This window comes from Sesamum indicum, linkage group LG3 (assembly GCF_026168435.1).
Source record: "Sesamum indicum cultivar Baizhima isolate 11 linkage group LG3, ASM2616843v1, whole genome shotgun sequence".
Lineage (NCBI taxonomy): Eukaryota > Viridiplantae > Streptophyta > Magnoliopsida > Lamiales > Pedaliaceae > Sesamum > Sesamum indicum.
Window position 1 is genome coordinate 21,768,417 of NC_142659.1, and position 13,401 is coordinate 21,781,817.

At 38.6% G+C, this 13,401-nt stretch overlaps 2 protein-coding genes across 4 annotated transcripts; both read left to right on the forward strand.

Moving 5' to 3' along the window:
- Positions 1-668: 668 nt before the first annotated feature.
- WSIP2 (WUS-interacting protein 2) lies at positions 669-10,010 on the forward strand. Of its 3 annotated transcripts, none has more exons than XM_088878481.1 (26): positions 669-870; positions 1,057-1,207; positions 1,318-1,497; positions 1,609-1,722; positions 2,498-2,656; positions 2,769-2,946; positions 3,044-3,167; positions 3,422-3,537; positions 3,749-3,917; positions 4,195-4,304; positions 4,381-4,450; positions 4,974-5,047; positions 5,162-5,257; positions 5,341-5,436; positions 5,739-5,866; positions 5,974-6,208; positions 6,298-6,438; positions 6,918-7,013; positions 7,137-7,280; positions 7,925-8,035; positions 8,115-8,294; positions 8,388-8,516; positions 8,592-8,687; positions 9,064-9,252; positions 9,378-9,544; positions 9,625-10,010. In XM_088878481.1, the coding sequence occupies exons 2-26, from the start codon at positions 1,128-1,130 to the stop codon at positions 9,821-9,823; spliced, it is 3,381 nt and encodes a 1,126-aa protein (XP_088734607.1). In that variant the 5' UTR covers positions 669-870; positions 1,057-1,127; the 3' UTR covers positions 9,824-10,010. The 3 variants fall into 3 exon arrangements, with proteins under 3 accessions (XP_088734607.1, XP_088734606.1, XP_088734608.1); XM_088878480.1 differs by having other exon boundaries at positions 1,060-1,207; XM_088878482.1 differs by having other exon boundaries at positions 1,060-1,207; positions 3,488-3,537.
- Positions 10,011-10,724: 714 nt separating this feature from the next.
- LOC105158375 (Cystathionine beta-synthase (CBS) protein) lies at positions 10,725-13,163 on the forward strand. The gene is made up of 3 exons (XM_011075119.3): positions 10,725-11,264; positions 11,835-12,186; positions 12,628-13,163. Exons 1-3 carry the CDS (start codon positions 10,741-10,743, stop codon positions 12,961-12,963), a joined length of 1,212 nt encoding a protein of 403 aa, XP_011073421.3. The 5' UTR covers positions 10,725-10,740; the 3' UTR covers positions 12,964-13,163.
- The last annotated feature ends 238 nt before the right edge of the window (positions 13,164-13,401 follow it).

A 13,401-nucleotide genomic window follows, 5' to 3' on the forward strand; every position in this document is an offset into this window, starting at 1 on the left:
ATATGATTTCCACCAACATAATTTCCATATTAATTATATTTTTATATTTTTAATATGATATTAAAATTATTCTATCATATATTAGGGCGTGTCACAAATGCTAATATTAATGAACTTGTTTGAATGAGATCAACTCAGTCAAACTAAAACTTTATTGGGTCGTGATGGATGGCTCATGATCAAGGATCACTCTGGAGTTTCTTGCTCAGTTACACCCAATACTTTCTCTCCCTTGGGTCACGTCATCTTTTCAGTATGAAGTTTTCAGCATAAAAACAACTTCCACGCGATTTCTTCTTCTCGAAGCACGCAATTTGATAAGTGGTTCTGCTTATTGCCATCGATAGGCTGATTCTCTTATCAGTTGAGTTTGGAAAAGTGCTTATACAGGAGATTGTACGTATCACGCCGATTTAATACTGGGGACTGGAGAGAATGCGGAGACCCACGCGCGTGGAAAGAGAGAGGAGCGCAGGCATATCACACACGTCGTCTTATGTTATCCCCCACGTACCCCAACTGCGCGTAGCTCATAGGACACGTGCAGTCAACTCAGATTTGTAACGTACATATTTGGATGACACGCGCAACGAGGCGCGTAAGGTTTTCTCAATTTATCTGTCTTTTCCCTTAATTTTCTTGTTCTGAAAAGCACCATCTTTTTCCTCTCTCTCACACACTACACACCGCCCCCCACTTTATAAAGACCCTGAGAGAGAGAGAGAGAGAGAGAAATGGAGTATATAAAGAGAGAACGATAGGTGAGTGCTTGAAGGGGGCAAGGAAAGAGAAAAAAAATAAACAGTTGCCAGAAAACCCAAAATCTCCATCGATCTCTGCCTTTCTTTCAGTCGCTTCACGAATTCCGAGGTAGAATTTCATATGTATGTGCGGTGTTCGGCCTGTGTGTTTGTGGGCTTGTGTTGAATTTTGTCTATTTGTCGTCGTGTGTTTTGTGTTTGTGCCTTTGTGGTTTGTTTTTGTTTTTGTCGTTGCTGGTCTGGGTTCTGTTTCTTGTGTTGATTTCTGATGGAGGTTGTGTGAATTTTCTTGAAGTAGAAGGAGAGTGGGATTTCTGTGGATCTACAGAATTCTGGAGAGTTGGGATTGCTTGATCGTTTAAAAAGATGTCTTCTTTAAGCAGAGAGCTTGTTTTCTTGATTCTTCAGTTTCTAGATGAAGAAAAATTTAAAGAAACTGTACACAAGTAAGCCTGCACCCCTTTTTGTCCTTTTCAAATTGATTGTTTTCCCTCATGTTTTCTTTTATGAATGTTTGTGGGTTGAACGGTATTTTGGGTGTTGTAAATGATTCAAGATTGGAGAAGGAGTCAGGGTTTTTCTTCAACATGAGGTACTTTGAGGATTCAGTGACAAACGGAGAATGGGAGGAGGTGGAAAAGTACTTATCCGGGTTTACAAAGGTTGATGACAACCGTTACTCCATGAAAATTTTCTTTGAAATTCGAAAGCAGAAGTATCTTGAAGCCCTCGACAAGTAAGCATTAATTTAGTTTGGCTGTCTTTTTTACATAATTCATGAAAGTTGGTGATGCGAGGACTCTGTTGAGTCTTTCTGGTATTAATTTTAGTTTTTCTCATATGTCAGGCGTGACCATGCGAAGGCTGTGGAGATTCTCGCAAAAGATTTAAAAGTATTTTCAACATTCAATGAGGAACTCTTCAAGGAAATTACTATGCTTTTGACATTGCAAAACTTTAGGTAGAACTTTTCAATAATAGTGTGTTGATTATAGCATGATAGTTGAGATTACAACTCTAGATGGAAATCATCTTTCTCATTCTTTTCGGGTGAGGTTAAATGAGCGAATTGTTGAAAATGTCTTCAATAAATTAAAAATGGACGCCATTTAAATCTACTACCAAGAAATGTTTAATATTTATTGAATCTTTTCGTCTTGTATAGTACAACTGTAAAAGTTGGCCTTTGGTGGGAATGGGACCGCATTGGTTAATATGTTGGGCTTTAGGTGCATTTATGTTGAGGTTGAATTGTCCATGGAATCACTCGATGTGGATGAACAGACTACAGTTCTCTTGTTCCTGAATTCTTTTGGATCTAGTGTTGTTATTTTCAAGTGTTGATGATAGTAGAAATGGGAACTTAGAGTTTCATCTAATTTGGAATGGATTTTATGCAGAATTTAAGGTTTTTGTTGTGTAAAAATAGACATTTCTTTGCAAGTCTCTTTTTTATGTTATATATTCCGAATCTGTTATGGGATTGCATAAACTTGTTTGTTGGAGTTTTTTCCTTTAAGTACTTGAGAGTTTGAACTGTTTGATTTACATTCTAGAGTGCACTAAGCACATTATTTTGGGTTTTCAAGCATACTAATGACTGTGTTTCTTGAACTAATTATTCATTTTAATTTGGCTTTATCAGCCGGAGATAGACTTTCTCAGCTGTTTGTTGTCTTTAGCATTATGCTTTTTCTCTATATTCCTACTTATGGTGGAAAAACTCTTCATTCCAGGGAAAATGATCAGCTCTCTAAGTATGGTGATACCAAGTCAGCTAGAGCTATAATGCTTGTTGAGCTAAAGAAATTAATTGAAGCGAATCCACTATTTCGTGATAAGCTTCAGTTTCCCACCTTGAAAAATTCGAGACTGAGAACGCTGATCAATCAGAGGTAATTTCTGGAAGACAGTAGTAGTAAATTATAACTTTTGCTTGTGTAAATTTGGTTTTAAATTGTGGAGCTAAATATGACATGATTGTTATGATTGTTCCTTGTATTGCAGTTTAAATTGGCAGCACCAGCTTTGTAAGAATCCGAAGCCCAATCCTGATATAAAAACTCTCTTTGTTGATCACTCTTGTGGGCAGTCAAATGGTGCTCGGGCTCCCTCCCCTGTCACAAATCCATTGATTGGTTCAATTCCTAAAGTTGGTGGGTTCCCGCCTATTGGAGGTCCTGCTGTAAGTCTTTGTGAAACATCTGCTGTTTGTATCTATTACTTGATAAAAGCTATTATATGTGTTTAGTGTATGTTATTGTTGTTGGTTTTCTTAACAGCCATTCCAGCATGCTCCTGCTCCTTTGACAAATTCACTTGCAGGATGGATGGCCAATCCATCCTCCATGCCACACCAAGCTCTTTCTGTGGGACCGATGGGCTTAACTCCCCCAAATCATGCTGGTAATTTAAATTAGTTCTTTCTTGTATGCTCTTTGTTCTAATATCTTGTCTTCTACTTAATTCTTTTGGGGTCGGATACATTTTTCTTTGGAAAAATGACCTAAAGTTTGTGTCTTTGACGGACTGTGATGGTAAAATAATCAGTAGAGAAAATCATAAAATGTTTTTGTTTAAGTATCATTATATCCTCCTCTATTTTACCTGACTTTTTCTACCTAATTGACCATTTGTTTTGTGTCAAATTATCATGGTAGTGTCTATGCTAAAGCGTCCTAGGACTCCTCCTACTAACAATCCAGCACTGGACTATCAAACTGCAGATTCTGAGCATGTACTGAAGAGATCAAGACCTTTTGGAATGCCAGAGGAGGTACGCTTTTTTCTGCTGTTCTCTTTGGACCTTTCCCTGGAATTTATCTGAAGCTATATAATATTTAATTGTAATTTGCACAGTTTCTGGATCGTGTAATTCTGTAACTGTTAAACTCTTCTTTATGCACTTCATTTGGTGCCAGTTTCATTTCCCATCTTGTCCTTCCTATGTTAATAACGTATGTTTTATGCAAATTATTCATCTTCAGGTCAACAGTCTGCCTGTCAACATATTGCCCGTTGTGTATCCCAGTCAGAGCCATGCTCATTCCTCGTACTCTGCTGATGACTTGCCCAAGACCGTTGTGGCAAATTTGAATCAGGGTTCTGGTGTGAAAAGCATGGATTTCCATCCAGTGCAACAAACTCTACTCGTAGGTTAGTTCTCTCTATTTTTGGATGCCCTTTTGTCAAACTTATTATGTTCGAGTGCTTAGGTGTGTGGAGGAATTATTGGTTCACTTTGTCCTTTTGGCCTTTTCAATTTAAATTCAAGTGAAGATGTTTTTCCCACTGGGTGGGATACTTCACGCATGCTTTTCAATTCCTTCTCCAGGCTGATGAATGAAGTACAGTTTGTAAGTGTTGTAAAAATGTGCATACGTAGAGGAGACATATTTAATGTATTTTCCGTATATGCTCCCCTTCATTTCAGTTGGAACAAATATCGGTGAGGTTTCTGTCTGGGATGTAAGTAGCGGCGAGAAGCTCATTTTCAGAAATTTTAAGGTGTGGGACCTTGGATCTTGCACAATGACGCTACAGGTAAATTTCAGAAACCCTACATTTTTCTTGTCTGGGCTTGAATTTACTGATGCCAAATACTGGGTTTTGGTTGTAGGCTTCTTTGGCTAATGAATACACTGCATCAGTGAACCGTGTCATGTGGAGTCCTGATGGAAGCATTTTTGGTATGTAGCTAAAGGTTACTAATTTGTTTTCATTTAAATTCCTCATGCAACCCACAGGAAGAGAAAAAAGGTGAAAGAGTGTAATAGGCTCCACAAATTAAGATTCAAAATTGCATTTGCAAGTCCAGATCAGGACTCATATTCTTTGAATGATGGCATATCCAACTTTTCATTATTTTGCAAAATAGATTGTTCGCCCAAAAATTTCTGAAATACTTTAGTTATATGAAATCTCACTCTAGTGCTAATTGGATAAATTGAAGATAGGCGTAAAGTTTCAAAACTGAATAAAGTGCTAAAGATCCACCATCATTAATTTTTATTTTGAGCCCAAATTTTAGAACTAAAACACTTTCAGGGTCTCCTCTAGAAGAGCTTCTCTGACAGCTTATTTAAGGACTGTGCAATAAATATAGGCTTCAGAGTGTTCTTTGTAAATCTTCCTGTTGTGCGGTCAATTGAAAGGCTTAACTGCACAGGATTGCTTGCTATAACTTATGATTTGATTTCAAATTTGATGTAGGTGTTGCATATTCAAAGCACATTGTTCACTTGTATGCTTATTATGGAAGTGATGATTTAAGGAACCACCTTGAGGTTTGTGTTGGACGATGCTATAATCTGGTCCCATTTTCCTATCAATCTGTCTTCACATTGAATATAAAGAAAATATTCCAATGTAGGGGATTGAATTTGTTGTCATTATTTCAGATTGATGCCCATGTTGGTAGTGTCAGTGATATTGCTTTTTCTCATCCGAACAAGCAATTGTGCATTATAACTTGTGGGGAGGACAAGACAATCAAGGTTTGCATTCTTATAATGTGTGCTTGTGTGTGTGTGTGTGTACACTTTGGAAGCTAAGAAGCTTTGGAATTGATTTTGTGTAGGTGTGGGATGCAGTCTCTGGTGCTAAGCAGTACACTTTTGAGGGTCATGAGGCCCCTGTTTATTCTGTATGCCCACATTACAAGGAAAATATTCAGGTATAACTTACGGGAGATATATACTGGATCTAAGTATGGTAAGGGTCATCTTGAATTTTGCAAGCATGTGAAAAAATCCATGAGTGGTGCATAAGCTGATATAGCCATTGCCAAGTGTAGACTTTAAATGGAAGAATAGAGATACTTGATGGTCTCCATCCTATTTCATCTATCATGGATGTCAAATATTGAAATTTAGCACCTTGTTATGTATCATTAATTGTTCTTTTAAAGAGTTATATTCCAATCCTTTTTGTATTTGTGCTATAGCTTATTCCTATTATCATTATTTTCTGTTCCAGTTCATCTTTTCTACTGCTGTTGATGGAAAAATCAAGGCATGGCTATATGATAATATGGGTTCAAGAGTTGATTATGATGCTCCAGGTCACTCTTGTACTACTATGGCCTACAGTGCCGATGGGACTAGGTATACTACCTTTTTTCTGTTCCTCTCTATCTTGATTTTGCTTGCATTAGTCGTCTTGGCTTTTGCTTTTCTTGGCATGTTTTTCTTAGTTTGTTCTCATGTGGTAGGTTATTCTCATGTGGTACGAACAAAGATGGTGAATCATATATTGTGGAGTGGAATGAAAGCGAAGGGGCTGTGAAGAGGACATATCTTGGTCTTGGGAAACGGTCAGTTGGAGTTGTGCAATTTGATACAACAAAGAATCGGTTCTTGGCAGCTGGTGATGAGTTTAAAATAAAATATTGGGACATGGACAATGTAAACCTCTTAATTACTATTGATGCCGATGGTGGTTTACCGGTAATTTAAGTTTTTTCTACATCTTTTAAATTTACTGTTCGTGTTCTTGGAGAAACTAAAATATGGTAGCAATTTTGATTGTCCTTCAGGCTTCCCCTTGCATTCGGTTTAGTAAGGAAGGGACACTATTGGCTGTGTCGACTAGCGAGAACGGTGTTAAAGTACTTGCCAATGCTGAAGGTATTCGAGTGATGCGCTCAGTAGAAAATCGTGCTGGGGCTGCTTCAAAGGTAAAAGTATTATCAGGCTGGTTTTCTTTTAAAAGGGAAGAAGCAAGCCATATCTTCACTTTTTTATAAATTTTATAAATACAAAAATTATAATGTTTCAACTATTTTGAAAATTTAATCCCATTTTTATTATTATTTATCAAGCAATAAATAATATTTTAGAAGTATCACTTTATTTCTAATAATAATTTTTTAAACATATCACTTTATATCAAAATAATTGATTCGCAAAACATGATTTCACATCTCTAGTAAATTTGCCTCCCAAGTATTTGACTTCTCTTCATACATCCTAAGCTATTAAAAAAATAAAACAAAACGTTTAAAAAAACTTTAAAACATACACCCATTATTTTAACTCTCTCTCTCCATCTCTCAAAACCAAACATTTACTAAAAACAAAACCAAACCACCCCTCGACTTTCCCGAACTGGAACTTAAAATCAGCAGTTCTTTTAATTCTACTATTTGTTCTGCAGGCACCTATGATTGGCACATTTGGTGCTTCCGGTTCAGCAGCGGGGACCAGTGTCAGCGCCGATAGGAGTTCACCTAGGAGTGCCGCTATCGCACTGGTGAGTATCAATATCTCTTGGAGTTATTTGAGGAAATAGAGTTCCGTCACATAAATGGCATCTCTATTCCCGTGCACATTAACTATGGGATAGAAGTCCTAACAACTCTTTACTCTATGACAGAACGGTGATGGCAGGAATTTACCAGATGCAAAAACCAGAATATCTGATGAGCTGGAAAAATCCAAGATTTGGAAGCTGGCAGAAATTAGCGAACAATCTCAACTTCGTTCCTTGAGGCTTCCTGATAGTTTATTGTCAGTAAGGGTAAGATCTATTAAAAGACTATGCTGGTCGAAGTATAAAATTTTCTTTGTGCTTTCCCCCCCTTCCCTGTCCACTATGCCTGTCCTGTGTATGCGTGCCTTTTTCCTTGCCGACTACCTTGACTTGTCAGTACAAATGAGAGATGGAATAATTATCACTGAAGTTCTCGAGTTCTGAGTCTTGGATAGAAAGCCGAATAAGCATAAGACAAATTTCCTTACCAATGTTATGGCTACATATAGCTTGAAGTACGCCTGTGATGTCCATTTGTGCCATATTATGTTGGTGATGTGACCTTGCTATCACTCACTTTGAGATACAATTAGCACCGAGTGCTCCTTGTGAACTATTTCGAATTGGTGAATGGCTAATTATATTTGTAGCATTACCATGAAATTCTCTGCTACAACAGCCTTGCTTGCGAGAGATTTCAGGATTTCAGTGTTTATTGTAGCTCGCTACAGGTCAATCCTAGTATAACAACTGCCCTACCTACTTAAAAAATGAGTATCGGAAAGTTTGCCTCCTTTGCCTTGATGAAGAGAATGGAGTCTCTAAGTACTTATGAGTTTTGCTAGATTTATGTGTTTGCCTGCAGTTAATGACTATTTTCAAGTCCTAAGCCTATCTTTTCTTCATTTCAGATAATTCGATTAATTTATACGAATTCTGGAGGTGCCATCCTGGCATTAGCATATAATGCTGTTCACAAACTTTGGAAATGGCAGCGTAGTGAGAGGAATGTTACTGGAAAGGTCTTACACTTCTCTGAGGTTCTTTGTGGATTTCCTGACCGTTTGCTTTACATTATTTTGATTTTCTTTTTCGTCGTAGGCAACCACGGCTGTTCCACCACAACTTTGGCAACCTTCTAGTGGAATTTTAATGACCAACGACATTAGTGAGACGAACCTTGAGGAAGCTGTTCCATGCTTTGCACTTTCGAAGAACGACTCTTATGTTCTCTCAGCATCAGGAGGAAAAATCTCCCTATTTAATATGATGACATTTAAGGTTACAGCATCCCGTGATTAAAGTAGATACTGAACATGTTACTTTCTTACATATATCGGGGACAAGTAGATTCTTATGCCAATTTCTTTGCAGACAATGACGACTTTTATGCCGCCCCCACCGGCAGCAACGATTCTTGCCTTCCATCCTCAGGACAATAATGTTATTGCTATTGGAATGGAGGACTCCTCCATACAAATTTACAATGTTCGCGTTGATGAGGTTCTCACAAATGACAATTGATTACTCGTAAATACCTCAAATATGTATTTCTCTCATTTGATTGCTATGTTTTAGGTAAGAAGCAAGCTCAAAGGTCATCAGAAAAGAGTAACTGGCCTTGCTTTTTCCAATGCTCTACATGTTCTTGTATCGTCAGGAGCTGATGCTCAGGTTTGTCTCTGTGTATCCTGTAATCTCGGTTGTCTTTGCTTGGTTGTATATTTAGAGGGACAAGGGATGTTAGAAAATGATTTCTCTCGACTTGCTTTTTCTTAAGCTGTTTGAAGGTTTTGTGTTTAAATACAAGCATATTACAGGATGCAATATGATGAACTTTTAGTTCATATTATATTGTATGACATTATTTAAGAGAATACTGGTATGCAATTTGCATGTGTTTTACACAGATCATAGAATGTAATGGCCATACAGTACATATTAATCTCTTTTCCAGAGAGTATTTTGTTTCCCTGCTGTTGTATTCTGTTGTTTGAAAAGACAACTCTTGCTTTTGAGTTTCAGCTACGTTTTATTTTCTGTATTCCAGATATGTGTTTGGAGTCTAGATGGATGGGAAAAGAAGGCAAGTAAGTTCTTGCAGATCCCCTTCGGGCGTGCATCAAATCATCTTGCACCGACACGAGTCCAATTTCACCAGGATCAGACTCACTTCTTGGTTGTTCACGAGACTCAAATAGCCATATACGAGGCTCCGAAACTGGAATGCATAAAGCAGGTATGCGTCGGACGTCCTCCTATTAATTCTTTCATTCAGCTGTTTCCTCCAGGCCATATCTTGTGTTTGGACAAGAAACTGGAGAACCACAATGAATAACAGATGACAAACTTTTCATATGGCAGTGGGTTCCCCGGGAATCATGCCCTCTGATAACAGATGCTACATACTCGTGCGACAGCCAGTCAATTTACACTTGCTTCGAGGATGGGAGCGTGAACGTCTTCACAGCTGTGGGACTGAAACTGAGGTGTCGAATAAACCCCACAGCCTATTTGCCCTCCACCCCAAGGTATGCATATCAACCTTAACAATAACATGCAACTAGTTTACATGTCCTCATCTCCCACTCACAGCGGTCTCTTATAACAGCTCAAGGGTTTATCCATTGGTCATCACCGCTCATCCAACAGAGCCTCATCAGTTCGCATTGGGACTCACTGACGGCGGAGTCCACGTGCTAGAGCCTCTGGAAACGGAAGGAAAGTGGGGCACTGTCCCTCCACAAGAAAACGGCGCAGGGCCGAGTATGAGCCCCGTTGTGTCGGCCCCGGACCAGTCCTCAAGATAGCAATATTTTAACACCCTTTATGTTGGGGCAGTAGGCTTGTAAAAATGCATAGCTCAGGGTTGGAGAAAGGGGACAAGTGGAAAATGTTGATAGATATTGGAGGAAGGGAGAGTATATAGTTTTCAGTTGGATTAGATGAAAACTGAGACCCTTGAATTAAATTAACAAGTTCTATTTCCTGCGTGCATTTTGGTATGACTTACAATTTTACTGACTTTTGATTTACTTTGAAAATTTACCTTATAATTTAATTCATTGCTAGGAGGAAGATTGAATGAAAATTCAACTTATTGTTAGATGAGTGTTAAAATGTGGAGGTATTTATAATTTTTTAAAATGTGGAGGTATTTTGTCATTGGTCGTCATCAACCAGGCCAACCCCGAAATTTGGGCTTCCGACGGTTCAACATATATTTTCTGAGGAATGACTTGGCCCAAAAAAAAAAAAAAAAAATATTTACAACTTGAAAAACCTTGTAATGTCAGTAATTGATAATTTTCATTTTGCTGTCATTTCAATTTTGGAATGTTGAGTCATCAAATTCATCAAAAATTCTAATTTAAGTATTGAGATGAATGTTTTAAAATTATAAAATTAAATTAAAATTTTTTATTTGAATAGGATTTCTCAAATTTCAACACTAAAATTATATATTTCTTTTTCAACTTTATAGGATCAGGTGGAAATTATTGACTTTACAAACTAAATTGATTAATAAAAAGGAAAAAAATAATTTTAAATATGTTTGAACTTATCATCTGAATCAAAGAAAATGAAAAAAGAATCTGATACAACCTTTGAACAATTACCACGCGGCGACATTCAAGTTCTCATGCAATCTCCGAAATCGACACGTACATGCAAATTCAGACAAACCCCTTTGATGCGATTCTTGCAAGTACAAAAACACCAAACTATGGCCATCTCAATTCCAGCCGCTAAATCCTTAACCCTCATTCCCAAACTCAAACCCAAATTTCCAATCATGCAAGCCACGAAGATGGAAGAAAAAACCACCGAAGTCTGCGGCGGCGCTTCCACCCCTCAGCCGCAAAGACTGAGGGACAAGAAAGTGAAGGACTTGATACCAGACAAGAAAAGATTGGTGGAGGTGCCGTACACTGCTTCGCTTTCCGACACGATGAACGCCCTCCTCGCCAACCGGGTCGTGGCGGTGCCTGTGGCTGCGCCGCCGGGGCACTGGATAGGTGCCGGCGGTTCAATGATATTGGAAGCGGATAAGCAGACTGGGGCGGCGAGAAAGCACTATATAGGGATGGTGACGATGCTGGATGTGCTGGCTCATATTGCGGGGAACGATGCTGATCCAGCGGATGTTGACGGCGGGGATCTGGACAAGAAGATGCAGGTTCCGGTTTCGTCGATTATTGGGCATTGTCTTGAGAGCCTTAGCTTGTGGACACTCAACTCCAATACAAGGTTGGTCATGTTGTTTAATACATTTGCTGTTTGTTCCTTATTCATTGCTAATTTTAATTTGCTTTAATGTCCACTTTTGAGTGCAAAGAATCCATTTTTTGGCCTTGTAACTTTAGTTCTTTTGTTTTAGTCCAATATTTTTTTAATTTTCGTGATTTTTAAAATTCATTGTCTTGTCGGGCAAATAAAAGGACTGAACTCGCGAAAATTAAAAAAGATAAAATACTAAAAACTATCCTAGAATGTTAAAAAGGACGAAAACGCCAAGGAACCGAAAATATATTGGATCCTTATTTGTGCAAATAATCAAAGTCTAGTATATATACCTGTCTTTTTGGTGAATGTTTGGTATCTGCTTCCGAAAACTTCCCATTTTTCAAAATTTTAGTTCATGGTAAAATTTTGGTATATACTAATTTTGCTGATTACTTTGTCTTCTTTGGAGGAGGTCCGTTGTCGGGACATTTTCGATATTGGTCATTGTATATTGGGCTCTAGTGAACACCATCTAACCGAGTTAATACTGTGGATTAACACGTCTAAGCTTATACTGTACCCTGCTGTATGCAGCATACTTGATTGTATGGAAGTGTTTAGCAAAGGAATACATCGAGCATTAGTTCCGGTCGACAGCAACATGGAAAATGTATCTGGAGTGGAGCTTGTGGAATCTGCATCGAGCTATCGTATGGTTACGCAGATGGATCTCCTCAAGTTCTTGAAGGCACACGAGCATGAGCTAAGAGGTATTCTAGTGCGCCCCGTCAGAGAACTTGGGGCGGTGAGTGATATTGTTTTTGGGGTCACAGATAAGACTAAAGTGATCGATGCAATTAGGTGTATGAACAGAGCATCACTTAATGCCGTGCCAATTGTTGAGTCGACAGAGGACATCGAGGAGGATCATGGCCAGCTTATAAATGTAAGTTCCTTTATGTGGACTCAGAGCTCGTTTCCCTTTTCTTTCGGAATTTGTTTAATACAGAAACACCGGGGATGTTAGGAGATCCAATTCTTGAGAATTTGATGTCTTGAAAAACTATGGTAAGGATTAAACTTGCATGTGATATGTGTTTGTTGAATGTCTTAATTCTTATGGTTGCGCTAAGCTGGAGTATGTCGGTGGGTTGGTAGGGTAATTAAGTTGGACGATGTCTCGATAAGTTTTAGTGTAAGAATATCCCGTCCTGACCAGATTTTGTTAGTTGGGGTAGTTAGAACAATTTTACCTAATCTGAGTCTTTTATTGACAACCCCTCCCCCCCACCCAACCCCCCCAAAACCAAAAAAAAGAAAAAAAGTGTAGTGTCTTGATGTATTATGAACTGGCTGATATAACTTAATTGTGTCCTATGGGTTTCAGGCAAAAGACAGGAAGGTGGTCGGAACATTTTCCGCCACAGACCTCCGAGGCTGCCCAATACCGCTACTGCAATCCTGCTTGCAACAGGATGTTATGGATTTCATCCGTAAACTATGTGGGATCGCTCTGCATGAAGGGTCTGGCTTAAGAGACTCAACTAAAGAACTCATCACCTGCCGCCCCGAATCCCTCCTCCGGGAGGTGATCGACAAAGTTGTCAAGAATCACGTTCATCGAGTTTGGGTCGTTAATGAATCGGGCTTACTCGTTGGCCTGATTTCCCTGACGGATATAATCAGAGCCGCACGAGTGTGGATGCTCTCAGAGCCTGCTTAATTGGATTCCGTTGAGGGGGTAGAGTTTCGAGTTGATCAGCAGGCAGCTTCGTATGGCGTTCTAGTCTGTATGTTGCTAATGTACATATCCTAGGTTTCCTACAACTGCTATATGTAACGAGGAAAATTCAGACTCACAAATGGTGCCAGTTTTCTCGCCACGATAAGGTTGATGTTCAAAATGGTGTATTTTTCTTGCCACCCTGCTCTTGTGATTTCGGTTAAGCAGCCCTTACACAGGGCCGCTTTAATTTAAATCAAGTTTGGCTGGACCAGAATAATTATATGATTAGTTATAGTTCAAGAAAAGTCATTAACCATGCGACAAATTTATCATAATTGTACTGTGATTTATTTAATTTGAGTTAATTAACATTTTGGGTACCAAGAGGTGATCACTTTAGAGGTCGTTTCATCCTTAATAAATAGTACATATAGG

What these genes read in the sequence shown, in the direction of transcription:
- WSIP2 (XM_088878481.1), top strand. Translation starts at nt 1,128, where the DNA reads ATGTCTTCTTTAAGCAGAGAGCTTGTTTTCTTGATTCTTCAGTTTCTA. An exon ending in TCCTGATGGAAGCATTTTTG is followed by an intron (nt 4,451 to 4,973) that starts GTATGTAGCTAA and finishes AATTTGATGTAG; the next exon opens with GTGTTGCATATTCAAAGCAC. An exon ending in GTGCTGGGGCTGCTTCAAAG is followed by an intron (nt 6,439 to 6,917) that starts GTAAAAGTATTA and finishes TTTGTTCTGCAG; the next exon opens with GCACCTATGATTGGCACATT.
- LOC105158375 (XM_011075119.3), top strand. Translation starts at nt 10,741, where the DNA reads ATGGCCATCTCAATTCCAGCCGCTAAATCCTTAACCCTCATTCCCAAA. An exon ending in ACACTCAACTCCAATACAAG is followed by an intron (nt 11,265 to 11,834) that starts GTTGGTCATGTT and finishes TGCTGTATGCAG; the next exon opens with CATACTTGATTGTATGGAAG. An exon ending in ATCATGGCCAGCTTATAAAT is followed by an intron (nt 12,187 to 12,627) that starts GTAAGTTCCTTT and finishes TATGGGTTTCAG; the next exon opens with GCAAAAGACAGGAAGGTGGT.